Consider the following 13,632-nt stretch of genomic DNA (forward strand, 5'->3'; position numbering starts at 1 on the left):
CAGCCACCCTGACATGTGGGGGGATGCCCAGCATGTCTGGCCCTCCCCCCGCCGCACACGTACAAAAGCGCTTTTGTACCTGAAGAGTAGCTACCTACCAGCACGCAGGTGCTACCCGTCGCTCTCCGGATAGCAGCGGCTGTGTGGCGTCATGCAGCCGCTGCCCCCCCCCCCCCCCCGCTCTGTCCAGTCACGCCTGCGTTGCCCGGACCGCGCCCCCAAAACGGCGGCCCAATGCCGCCGGCCCACCCAGCGAGTGCTTCTGCCTGCAGGTCTGAATTGGCCCCACAGACTTGTCCGCTCCTGTATCTCGAGAGACGCAACAAAACCACCACAACGCACTTTCTCCGTACAGGCACATTTACTCTCCAGATCAACAATTGTTTCACTATCAATTCTTGTTTCCACAATATGTATAAAAACACAATATTTAATAACAGAACTACATTTAGAAATTTCGATTATGATACAAAAATAAAATAAAATAATATTACAAAAAATAATAATAAAATGTCAACGCTGCGACGTCAGTTCCTCATCGCCAGCATGGCGTTAATATCCCAGATAAGATTCCGTAACTGATCCATAATTTGTTTCAGCTGCTGATTCTTCTGTTTCAGTTTCTGTAAGAAGATAAGAACACGCAACGTGGAAGCCATTACAGCAAATCTATCTGGCAGTTGTAACACAGAGGCCTCCAACACACAGCTCAGTGATTACCGTCATGCTACTCGAGCGTTCCACAAACTCTGACATTACAGTCCAGGTTTTAAGGATATCCATGTTTGAGCATGTGTGACTTAATTAGTACCTCAGTCAATTTGATTTAACCGTCTGGACTTAAGCATGGATATCCGTAAAACCTGGACTGTAGTGGCGGAGTTTGGGAAACTCAGGGCTACTCCGTTAATCACCTGCATTATTAAGAGACAAACACAGAAATGTATATAGTCACCAGTAAAGGGCCCTGCATATGGTCAGTCCTGTCTTGCCTCCACTCACTCTGTTCTGCCCCATCCCTTCTTGTCCGCACTGCCTTCCTGCTCCGTCCTGCCACCCCCTCCCTCGCCCCCTGCTGCTAGTGTCAGTCCTGTCCCTCGCAGCAGTGGGAACATGAATGTTGCAGACGGTACAGAGTTTAGGAGATCATCATATAGATTGTGGTAGTTTTATAACATATTGAGAATGAGGCAGGGAACAAAATGTATATCTCTATGCATCAGTGTACTAATGATCACAATTGTATATATATATATATGTGTATATATATATATATATATATATATATATATCTTTCCATACTTAGCAGTGGGATCTTTGCCCAGTATGCAGCATCGTCTTCATGCCGGGACAGCTCTGCAGTACACAGCTCTCCTGGCAATGAATTGAGTTTAGAGTTCCTGACACCGCCTGCAAGTGTGCAAGGGACCTGTAACGGAGAGGGATCCACAGGATCTGTGGATTGTTGTGAAAAGAAGCCTATATGCACAGCAGCACAAGACAGGGCTGCATGTGACAGGGGCAGTGACATGATGTGAGGAGGGGAATGGAGACAGCAGGAAGCCACAGGCTGAGAGTTATAAAGTGGGAGGAGCAGGATCCCCCAGCAGCACAGAGTATATCAGGAGATGAGTGATGTGTCAGTGAGGACAGGGCTGCATGTGACAGCGGCAGTGACATGATGTGAGGAGGGGAATGGAGGCAGCAGGAAGCCACAGACAGAGTTATATAGTGGAAGGAGCAGGATCTCCCAGCAGCACAGAGTATATCAGGAGATGAGTGATGTGTGAGGACAGGTCTGCATGTGACAGGGGCAGTGACATGATGTGAGGAGGGGAATGGAGGCAGCAGGAAGCCACAGACTGAGAGTTATATAGTGGGAGGAGCAGGATCCCCCAGCAGCACAGAGTATATCAGGAGATGAGTGATGTGTGAGGACAGGGCTGCATGTGCCAGGGGCAGTGACATGATGTGAGGAGGGGAATGGAGGCAGCAGGAAGCCACAGACTGAGAGTTATATAGTGGGAGGAGCAGGATCCCCCAGCAGCACAGAGTATATAAGGAGATGAGGGATGTGTCAGTGAGGACAGGGCTGCATGTGACAGGGGCAGTGACGTGATGTGAGGAGAGGAATGGAGGCAGCAGGAAGCCACAGACTGAGAGTTATATAGTGGGAGGAGCAGGGTCCCCCAGCAGCACAGAGTATATCAGGAGATGAGTGATGTGTCAGTGAGGACAGGGCTGCATGTGACAGGGGCAGTGACATGATGTGAGGAGGGGAATGGAGGCAGCAGGAAGCCACAGACTGAGAGTTATATAGTGGGAGGAGCAGGATCCCCCAGCAGCACAGAGTATATCAGGAGATGAGTGATGTGTGAGGACAGGGCTGCATGTGCCAGGGGCAGTGACATGATGTGAGGAGAGGAATGGAGGCAGCAGGAAGCCACAGACTGAGAGTTATATAGTGGGAGGAGCAGGATCCCCCAGCAGCACAGAGTATATCAGGAGATGAGTGATGTGTGAGGACAGGTCTGCATGTGACAGGGGCAGTGACATGATGTGAGGAGGGGAATGAAGGCAGCAGGAAGCCACAGACTGAGAGTTATATAGTGGGAGGAGCAGGATCCCCCAGCAGCACAGAGTATATCAGGAGATGAGTGATGTGTGAGGACAGGTCTGCATGTGACAGGGGCAGTGACATGATGTGAGGAGGGGAATGGAGGCAGCAGGAAGCCACAGACTGAGAGTTATATAGTGGGAGGAGCAGGATCCCCCAGCAGCACAGAGTATATCAGGAGATGAGTGATGTGTGAGGACAGGGCTGCATGTGCCAGGGGCAGTGACATGATGTGAGGAGGGGAATGGAGGCAGCAGGAAGCCACAGACTGAGAGTTATATAGTGGGAGGAGCAGGATCCCCAGCAGCACAGAGTATATCAGGAGATGAGTGATGTGTTAGTGAGGACAAGTCTGCATGTGACAGGGGCAGTGACATGATGTGAGGAGGGAAATGGAGTCAGCAGGAAGCCACACACAGAGTTATATAGTGGGAGGAGCAGGATCCCCCAGCAGCACAGAGTATACGAGGATATGAGTGATGTGCGAGGACAGGACTGCATGTGACAGGGGCAGTGACATGATGTGAGGAGGGGAATGGAGGCAGCAGGAAGTCACAGACTGAGAGTTATATAGTGGGAGGAGCAGGGTCCCCAGCAGCACAGAGTATATCAGGAGATGAGTGATGTGACAGGGCTACATGTGACAGAATAGAGGCAAGTAGAATGTCTCAAACTGTGTTAGTTAGTGAAATAAACCATACACCCCACACAGGACAGGGGAGGGATGTAATACTGATGCAGAAAGAGTATGGTCACCATGTTGGTGGAGTTATTCTATAAGTATAATGGTTTAAAACAAACAAACAAACAAAAAAACTGTATTAAAGAAACCCTTGTATCATTGAGTAATCCATGTTCCTAACATATAAACATGGAAAGAAAAATCTTTAAACATATAACTGACGAAACGCCCAGTAAATTCTGTGTTCGCAGAACACAACAGCACATACAAGGTTTAATATCCCAGCCTGACATTTCCTCAAGCCTCATGCGCTGTCTCACACAGCATACCTTATTTACTTCCAGAATTTCCCTCCTCTCCTCACTGGGATACCGGAGCTGGCTGGCTTGGCCGCGGTCATCGTTTTTCCAATAATCCTCCTCAATATATGGAATTAGTTGCTGAAAATGAATCGCCACAAAGAAAAATGCAGGTGAATAATGTACCTGCTGGGTAATGGGCAGATATTGGAACACCTCTGACAAGAGACTTGCAAATAGCGCACAGTGTCAGTAAGCTGCGGAAGGCTAAGCAGGAGGTCATTGTGCAAAAAATTATTTAATGTAAGAACATCATTTAAGCACAAATGCACATTGTACGTTCCTTCACTGCCCTGACAGTATAATTGTGTCTTGCCATAAGCATTGATTTCATACAGAATAGATGAACATTAGGGAACGGAAATGAACGTAACAGAACTAATGAGTTCAGTATATAAGTTATCGGGAAATAAAAGAAAGGTTCAACAAGAGTTCTTTCTCCAATATAGAACAATAGCAGTAGAGGTTTCCAAACTGCAGCTGGGTACAAGCTACACCCAGCCAATGGCGTGATGGAATGTCATGATACGTTGTGCGCGCCATACGCACTGCATGACCTGGTGTACAATGGCGCAATGTGTCGTTACAGCATACCGTCATTCACTGCATCTGACGTGCAGCACATCAAACAGTAGGATATGATGAACGGCCACAGTGCATGTGCAATCGTGCGTACAAACAATGCGATGACTACGACATATATCGTTCCAATCAGTGTCGGAACAATGGGGGTCATTCCGAGTTGATCGCTAGCTGCTTTCATTCGCTGTGCAGCGATCAGGCAAAAAAAACGGCACTTCTGCGCATGCGGCGCAATGCGCACGCGCGTCGTACTATTACAACGAAGGCTGTAGTTTCACACAAGGTCTTGCAAAGCTTTTCAGTCGCACTGCTGGCCGCAGAGTGATTGACAGGAAGAGGGCGTTTCTGGGTGTCAGCTGACCGTTTTCAGGGAGTGTTTGAAAAAACGCAGGCGTGCCAGGAAAAACGCAGGCGTGCCAGGAAAAACGCACGGCTGCTAAAAACTGCTAGCGAGCGAACAACTCGGAATGACCACCATTATATCTTACAGTGTGTACCCAGCTTTACTCTATAGCTGCCCAGAGCTCTGTATGCAGAACTCTCAGCAAACAGGGCAAAGGTTTTCCCCATAGTCTTGTGTCCAGCGGTTTATTAAGAAGCAAGGGGTATGGAAACAACCACAGGTATTTTGTAAATGATATAAAATGAACAATACACATTATTTTTCAAGTTTATATATAAATTTATCTGATTTATAGAGCATTTTGGCCTCATCTGGACACACTTTATAGCAGCATTACGTTTGTATAGTTTACGTTTGTGGCTGCAGTGTACTGTTTGCAGATTTGGGGGTCATTTCAGTGCGAGCCTGGACACACCAGCTATACCGCTCCCCCACCTTAGAGTCAGTGTACTTGGGGGGTTATTCAGATTTGTTAGCAAACCAAAGAAGCACACTAATGGACAAAACCATGGCCCTCATTCAGAGTTGTTCGCTCGCTAGCTGCTTTTAGCAGCTTTGCACACGCTAAGCCGCCGCCTACTGGGAGTGAATCTTATCTTATCAAAATTGCGAACGAAAGATTAGCAAAATTGCGAATAGACACTTCTTAGCAGTTTCTGAGTAGCTCCAGACTTACTCGGCATCTGCGATCAGTTCAGTGCTTGTCGTTCCTGGTTTGACGTCACAAACACACCCAGCGTTCGCCCAGACACTCCCCCGTTTCTCCAGCCACTCCCGCGTTTTTCCCAGAAACGGTAGCGTTTTTTCGCACACACCCATAAAACTGCCAGTTTCCGCCCAGAAACACCCACTTCCTGTCAATCACACTCCGATCACCAGAACGATGAAAGAACCTCGTAATACCGTGAGTAAAATACCTAACTGCATAGCAAATTTACTTGGCGCAGTTGCACTGCGGACATTGCGCATGCGCATTAGCGACTAATCGCTACGTTGCGAGAAAAAAATACAGAGCGAACAACTCGGAATGAGGGCCCATGTGCACTGCAGGTGGGGCAGATGTAACATGTGCAGAGAGTAAATAAGGCCCTAGATTAGTGATGATGTGAAGCAATCAGAGAGGAGTTTGTTTAGACAAGGAGCACAACCCAGCGAGTGATAGTGGACAAGGGAGAACCCTATTCAGTATCAGTTGCAGATCTGCTAAAAAGCAAAATCTGCTGATTAAACTGCATGCTTGGGGCAGCCCGGCACGCTAATCGGCAGACAGCGATGTGATCACCGAGTCAGGAATTAGGGTTGACCCCCTGCATACCCAGCTAGGCTGCTTATGCGTGCAGAACGACACCATTTTTCGGGTCGCTGCGGCAGAGTGTGACATCACGCAGCTGTGCCGAAAGTGGTCCAGATACGCCTCCATTGACCGGTCCCCGCAACGCTGTGTCAACCCCGCTTCCCCGATGGCCACCACTGTCAATCAAATCGCGATAACATCCTTCCGGGAAGCAATTGCGATGCGGAAGTGTGACCACCTGCTATAGCCACATGGATGTCCTAACAATACGTACGGACAACATGTCCAAAGCTGGGGTAATCCAGATCTGTCCACCTGGCGTCACCACCACAAAGTCCTCTCTCTCTGTCTCCCCAGCCCGCTGCCCGGGTGTCACCTCTGCTCTGTCCGTCTCCCCAGCCCGCTGCCCAGGTGTCACCTCTGCTCTGTCCGTCTCCCCAGCCCGCTGCCCGGGTGTCACCTCTGCTCTGTCTCCCTCCCCAGGCCGCTGCCCGGGTGTCACCTCTGCTCTGTCTCCCTCCTCAGCCCGCTGCCCGGGTGTCACCTCTGCTCTGTCTCTCCAGCCCACTGCCCGGGTGTCACCTCTGCTCTGTCTCCCCAGCCCGCTGCCCGGGTGTCACCTCTGCTCTGTCTCCCCAGCCCGCTGCCCGGGTGTCACCTCTGCTCTGTCTCCCTGCCCAGGCCGCTACCCGGGTGTCACCTCTGCTCTGTCCGTCTCCCCAGCCTGCTGCCAGGGTGTCACCTCTGCTCTGCCTCCCTCCCCAGCCCGCTGCCCGGGTTTCACCTCTGCATTGCCTTCCTTCCCAGCCCGCTGCCCGGGTGTCACCTCTGCTCTGTCTCCCCAGCATGCTGCCTAGGTGTCACCTCTGCTCTGCCACCCTCCCCAGCCCGCTGCCCGGGTGTCACCTCTGCTCTGTCTCCCTAGCATGCTGCCTGGGTGTCACCTCTGCTCTGCCTCCCTCCCCAGCCCGCTGCCCGGGTGTCACCTCTGCTCTGTCCGTCTCCCCAGGCCGCTGCCCGGGTGTCACCTCTGCTCTATCTTCCCAGGCCGCTGCCCGGGTGTCACCTCTGTCTCCCTTCCCAGCCCGCTGCCCGGGTGTCACCTCTGCTCTGTCCGTCTCCCCAGCCCGCTGCCCGGGTGTCACCTCTGCTCTGCCTCCCTCCCCAGCCCGCTGCCCGGGTGTCACCTCTGCTCTGTCTCCCCAGCATGCTGCCTGGGTGTCACCTCTGCTCTGCCTCCCTCCCCAGCCCGCTGCCCGGGTGTCACCTCTGCTCTGTCCGTCTCCCCAGCCCGCTGCCCGGGTGTCACCTCTGCTCTATCTTCCCAGGCCGCTGCCCGGGTGTCACCTCTGTCTCCCTTCCCAGCCCGCTGCCCGGGTGTCACCTCTGCTCTGTCCGTCTCCCCAGCCCGCTGCCTGGGTGTCACCTCTGCTCTGTATCCCCAGCCCGCTGCCTGGCTGTCACCTCTGCTCTGTCTGTCTCCCCAGCCCGCTGCCCGGGTGTCACCTCTGCTCTCTCTGTCTCTCCTGACGCTGACCGGGTGTTACCTCTGCTGTCTGTCTCCCCTGCCTGGGTGTCACCTCTGCACTACTCCTCTTATCCACCATAATACTGGTAAGTGCCGCAGCGAGCCTGCTCCCTCTCCGCACCATTCTGCAAATGCCTACACTAGTTCCCTATATTCTCCAATGCACAGTACTTACCATCACCCATAACACCACCAGCCGCCCTCGCAGCTCAATTACTCTCCATTCACACCCTCTTAGGGAGCGGTCCCTGACCTGTGCTTTAGAACCACCATGACCTGACCACTACCAGATCTATGACGTCTTACACATCAGCGACTAGCACAGAACATCCTATAAGAAATCTTGCACCCACCTCTATGGGCACAGGGTCCAGTCCAGCGCAGTTCTCATTGCATTTGTCAAACACCAAGCGCAGCTTACGGAACAGAATTGAGAGTTGCCGCAGATGCTCCTGCAGTTTCCCTAACCGGTCCTGGTAAGTCCCCGTGTGATACGTGACACCGTTTGGTAGCTATAGGATAGACAGTACATGGACATAGATATTAAAACATTAATGTAACAATCGAGGATCTTAATAATGATAATACAGCAGAAGCCATGTGCTTATATCCACCTGCTGGTGCCTAGATTTAGTGGGAATTCAATTGCCGGTGAAGATTGTGAATTGCTGTGGTGTTTAAACGCCGGCAATGGCACCTCAACTCGCACACTTCGCCCAGCCGATTTGCACAAAATTGCTTGCTACCCTATGGGATAGCGAACACGTTTGTGCAAGATCCAGCTGACGTAAAGTGTGACAGGCGCCGTACAGATTTGGCCGAGTGAACAATTCTCCGGCAACTGAATTCCCACATAGGCTCTTAGCTATTGAATGGGTACACATCTTCCCTGGCTCCTTACACAGATCCTGCAGACTGGAAGAGGACCCTGACTCCTGGATTCTGCATTATTTCTTCCACTAACCCTACTGCAGAATCTGACATGTCAATGTACGTGTTGCCTGGTCGGAATTACCTGGACCACTATACACGAGAATGCAGCCTACCCTATCACCAGAAAGGGAAGCCATCGTCTGCGTTACATGGAATAAAACAAGTTAGACAATAGGTGCTGGAATAACAGTGCAACATTGGTGGAAAAAGCCCCAAGGAATATTTCAGTCTCGAAACTGGAAGGGACACAGTGGTACGCCGCAAAGATGAAGGTGCAAGTGGTGCAAAGTAATTTATTCTTCTGCATTTTGCATGCAGGGTAAATACTGGCTGCTTTTGCATGTAGCCCACAAATGCTGGCCAGCTTTTATTTTTACACTGCAATTTAGAATTGAGTTTGGACACGTCCATCTCAAATGTAAATCACTCTACATATATTATACCTGTCACACCTGCAGTGCAGCACGGTTTTACCAAGTTGCAACGTTACTCGCTCTTTTTTGCTTTACTTTCAACTCAGAAATATCTCCAAAATGCGTAAACATATATCCAATTCTCATGGTACCTTCAGTACATAGGGACAATTCCGTCACCCGTCCCACAAACCAGCCGCCTTATACCCAGTGCGACATGTGATCTGACTCTTTCATAGAACAGTAAACGTCGGATGAATTAACACACCTACAGAAGTTGACAAATAAGGATAAGAACTAAACTAGCCATACTACTGTGACACGCCATTGCAGAGGTACATTCCAAAATGATGATTTTCAGCTATAAATTACTGTATAAATGGACAATATACTATAACTGTTTTTAAGGCTGGTTCCTATGGGTAGCTTTACTGCCTCATATCACTGAGATCATGGGTTCGATTCCCACAATGGCCCTAACTGTGTGGAGTTTGTATAGTCTCCCCGTACTTGCATGGGTTTCCTCCGGGTACTCCGGTTTCCTCACACAATCCACAAATATACTGGTAGGTTAACTGGCTCCCAACAAAAATTAACCCTAACATGTGCGTGTACACGTGGTAGGGAATATAGATTGTGAGCTCCACTGGGCAGGGACTGATGTGAATGGCCAAATATTCTCTGTAAAGCGCTGTGGAATATGTGCGCTATATAAATAATTGGTAATAAATAATGAATGTATGAACAGCACACTACTACATAAAATGGTTTTATCTGGTTACCACAGAGCACTGTTACCATGAGGGGGTCCTGTGATATGAGGGCTGTTTTAATAGGTCGCTAACACATCCTACTTCCATTATGAGGTGAAATTATACCATAGAGGTCCTGCAAAGGATAAGACTGCTATTAAATCATTAAGGTTTAATGTCTGTGACATAAACTGATAACACATAATAAAAGTGAATTTGATATGGACCAAGGATAAATCACAGTGCGCTGTCTCCCATACGCAGCTAATCAATTATAGAAGGGAAAGGTCCCTCAAGTTCACCCTATGAAACCTTCTGGCCTTATGTTGCTCTAGAAGTGATCGGCAAATAAACACCCCATTTAGGCATCTGCCAGTTGGGTAGGTGGGGGGGGATATAGAACAAATCTTTCAGCAAAGAGGTAATATTAGCACTTGCCACTTGACCACAATATACTGCAGGGGATGCGTTTAATTTGCCGGCAGCCCGAAATAGTCAGGAGGCCGACGTCGGCATTCAGACCTATGTAAGTATAACGCCTGGTTAGACTGAGGGTTTACTTTAGCCGCCCCCCCCCCCAGGTTAGGCACTATAGGAGGAGGTTAGGGTTATGCTGCAGGAAGGAAGGGTTAGGAGGTAGAGAAGAACAGCCCAAACTCACCCGTCGGCATTGCAACCTTCGGGATCCCGGCATCGGTCTTCTGTCTGCCGGGATCCCCAGAGCCGGCATATCATACTGATGTACTAAAGGGAAAATGCGATAAAACCCCCGTTTTCGGGGGTTTTATCGCATTTTCGCATGTACTATCACACGACCGCCGCGTTTTCACCCATGAGGGTATCGTCATCTCTGGACGGCGATAGTCTATGGCCTTTTTTTCGCCGGCAGCCGCAACCCACCGCAGACGCCCATCCGCTCCGGCATACCTTCCTCCAGAATGCCTGGACCCAGAAGGTAATCTCCTCCTCCCCCTAGCAACGTAGCCGGAGGTCCTTCCGGCTGCAGGGGGGAGGTGGAGGCGCCGGGGACAGCCTGCTGCCTGCTTCCCGACAGGGGAGCAGGTGAAGAGCCCAGGGCGGTGACGGAGACCCTCCCGCACAGGTATCGCGGGGGGCCTCCGTCACCGCACTGCGATATTGATCGCATATGTTAGTACACATGCGCTCAACATCGCTGCGATGGGCGGCGATGTATGTTGTTACATCCCGCCCTGAATCCTACTGCAGTGGACGTTCCTAGACCACTACTAATAAAGAGCATAGAGCGCGTGACTGAGACCAGTGACCTACAGCTCACTGAGCGCAATCAGCTCCAAAACAGGCATCACTACACTGAACACGTAACATGTCACCAACACAAATATTGTCCATATTACGTGTGTGTAATTTGGCGATTGTCACAGGAAGGCAGGAACTACCGGTTGGCCAGGACAGCAGTCGCCAGGGGCACAGGTTGAAGGAGGAGCAATGCCCAACTCAGCCACCCACCTACAACTTGGGAGTGCTGAAGAGTCTGCGGCTGCTGGACGCCAGGCAAAAGCTCTCCACAAATTACCCCAGCCTGGCCTTTACATCCAAGCTCCTGGCTCCGCCACGATGTTGACCAAAAGTGCGGCACTCACAGCGCCATGACGTTAGAAGAAAGCAGCCGAGCAGAAGCGTTAGTAACGCAGGGTACACAGTGATAGCTTCACAGACATCATGTTGGCTCTGCAGCACAGCTAATGTAGATATTTATCAGCAGGTCTGGCTGTGTGCACACGCGATCGCCCGTATACTGCCTGCAGGGATTGACGTCACAGCTGGGCGCCCACTTGTGACATCTTGCCCAACATACCTAGGACGGCCGATCGCTGTATATGCTTAACAAAATCGACAGCTCGCGATGGTGGGTCGAGGGCTATAACTGCGCAGTGTGTACCCAGCCTAAGTCAGGCATGCCAGAAGCGGCCGGACCCCTAGATACATAACGATATCACAGATACCACTTTGCCCCATGGCCATTGAATGGTGGCGGCCATTGCCATGAAACCAGCCACTTCCGCATACGCGCAATAGGGCTGGGCTGCAGACACTGCCTCCGCGGGGTATCTCCAGCTGTACGTACGGAATGAACCCATTGGGTGAGACGCTGGAAACCAGCGCATGATGGTGGCAGTGCCAATATCGAATGGGAAACCCATTTCCATGGGAGCAGGGTCATCGCTGGATGGCAACCATCGGTCCCCAGTGGCCATCCCTACCCTGTATCCCATGCATGCAGGTTGGCAGGGGCCCCTATGCCCATATACCCCAGCACTGGCCATGCACTGCACACCTGCATGTTGCGGAGCAGCTGGAAGATCTCCATGGTCCGGAACACGATGTCCTGCACAGTCTCCTGTCCGATCCGGCACAGGGACGCGGTGTTCACCTCCCGGGTGGCGGCGGCAGCGGCCTGGGGAGGGGGGCCGGGGTAGCCCCCGGGCCCGGGGACCGCAGCTGCCGCTCCAGCTCCTGACAGGGGCGGTGTAGACATAGCTCAATGGTTCGATCAAAAAGCAATCTGCGACCTTCCCAACATGGCGGCTGCGTCCGACGCCTTACGCGTCACCAAGATGGCGGCGTTCTTCTTCTATCCGACCTTCTGAAGATGGCAGCTACGCGCTCGGTACTTCCCCCAAAAGGACGGCGGACTTTCTGACCTTCTCAAGATGGCGGTTACGTGTCGTCGTCGTCCCACAAGGTGGCGGCGTGGAGTCTGACCTCAAGATGGCACGTACGGCTTCATTGCCTCCCCCAAGATGGGGCGGGTTTTGACCTTGCTAGGTTGGGCTGGCCTAGTGTATTTATGGCACGGGAAAGAAAGACAGGAACAAGCAAGAACATATATCATAACCAAACAAACCTGGACATTGGTAGTAATCACACCCAATATATAATCATTACCTCTCAGGGTAATATTCTTTTTATTTTATTTTTTACAAAGAAACATAATGAAAAGTGTCTATATATGGATTATATAGAGGGGTCTATTCATGAAGCAGTGAAAAGTGTGGAGAAGTGAGCTAGTGGAGAAGTTGCCCATGGCAACTAATCACCTGCTCTGTATAATTCTATAGTATTCAAATTTCTCTATCGTCCTAGTGGATGCTGGGGTTCCTGAAAGGACCATGGGGAATAGCGGCTCCGCAGGAGACAGGGCACAAAAAAGCAAAGCTTTAGGATCAGGTGGTGTGCACTGGCTCCTCCCCCTATGACCCTCCTCCAAGCCAGTTAGATTTTTGTGCCCGGCCGAGAAGGGTGCAATCTAGGTGGCTCTCCTAAAGAGCTGCTTAGGAAAGTTTAGCTTAGGTTTTTTATTTTACAGTGAGTCCTGCTGGCAACAGGATCACTGCAACGAGGGACTTAGGGGAGAAGAAGTGAACTCACCTGCGTGCAGGATGGATTGGCTTCTTGGCTACTGGACATCAGCTCCAGAGGGACGATCACAGGTACAGCCTGGATGGTCACCGGAGCCTTGCCGCCGGCCCCCTTGCAGATGCTGAAGTAAGAAGAGGTCCAGAATCGGCGGCAGAAGACTCCTCAGTCTTCTAAAGGTAGCGCACAGCACTGCAGCTGTGCGCCATTTTCCTCTCAGCACACTTCACACGGCAGTCACTGAGGGTGCAGGGCGCTGGGAGGGGGGCGCCCTGGGAGGCAAATGAATACCTATTTTGGCTAAAAATACCTCACATATAGCCTCCGGAGGCTATATGGAGATATTTAACCCCTGCCAGAATCCGTTAAGAGCGGGAGACGAGGCCGCCGAAAAAGGGGCGGGGCCTATCTCCTCAGCACACAGCGCCATTTTCCCTCACAGAAAGGCTGGAGGGAAGGCTCCCAGGCTCTCCCCTGCACTGCACTACAGAAACAGGGTTAAAACAGAGAGGGGGGGCACTAATTTGGCGATATGCTTATATATATATTAAGATGCTATAAGGGAAAACACTTATATAAGGTTGTCCCTATATAATTATAGCGTTTTTGGTGTGTGCTGGCAAACTCTCCCTCTGTCTCTCCAAAGGGCTAGTGGGTCCTGTCCTCTATC

General features: G+C 51.0%; 1 protein-coding gene across 1 annotated transcript; it reads right to left on the reverse strand.

The window, feature by feature from the left end:
• Positions 1 to 414: 414 nt before the first annotated feature.
• Positions 415 to 12,196, reverse strand: MED30 (mediator complex subunit 30). The gene is made up of 4 exons (XM_063924478.1): positions 11,881 to 12,196; positions 7,819 to 7,977; positions 3,629 to 3,739; positions 415 to 623 (listed from the first exon to the last, which is right to left on the reverse strand). The coding sequence occupies exons 1-4, from the start codon at positions 12,079 to 12,081 to the stop codon at positions 528 to 530; spliced, it is 567 nt and encodes a 188-aa protein (XP_063780548.1). The 5' UTR covers positions 12,082 to 12,196; the 3' UTR covers positions 415 to 527.
• Between the last annotated feature and the right edge of the window lie 1,436 nt (positions 12,197 to 13,632).

The sequence above is a fragment of the Pseudophryne corroboree genome, chromosome 5, assembly GCF_028390025.1.
Source record: "Pseudophryne corroboree isolate aPseCor3 chromosome 5, aPseCor3.hap2, whole genome shotgun sequence".
Lineage (NCBI taxonomy): Eukaryota > Metazoa > Chordata > Amphibia > Anura > Myobatrachidae > Pseudophryne > Pseudophryne corroboree.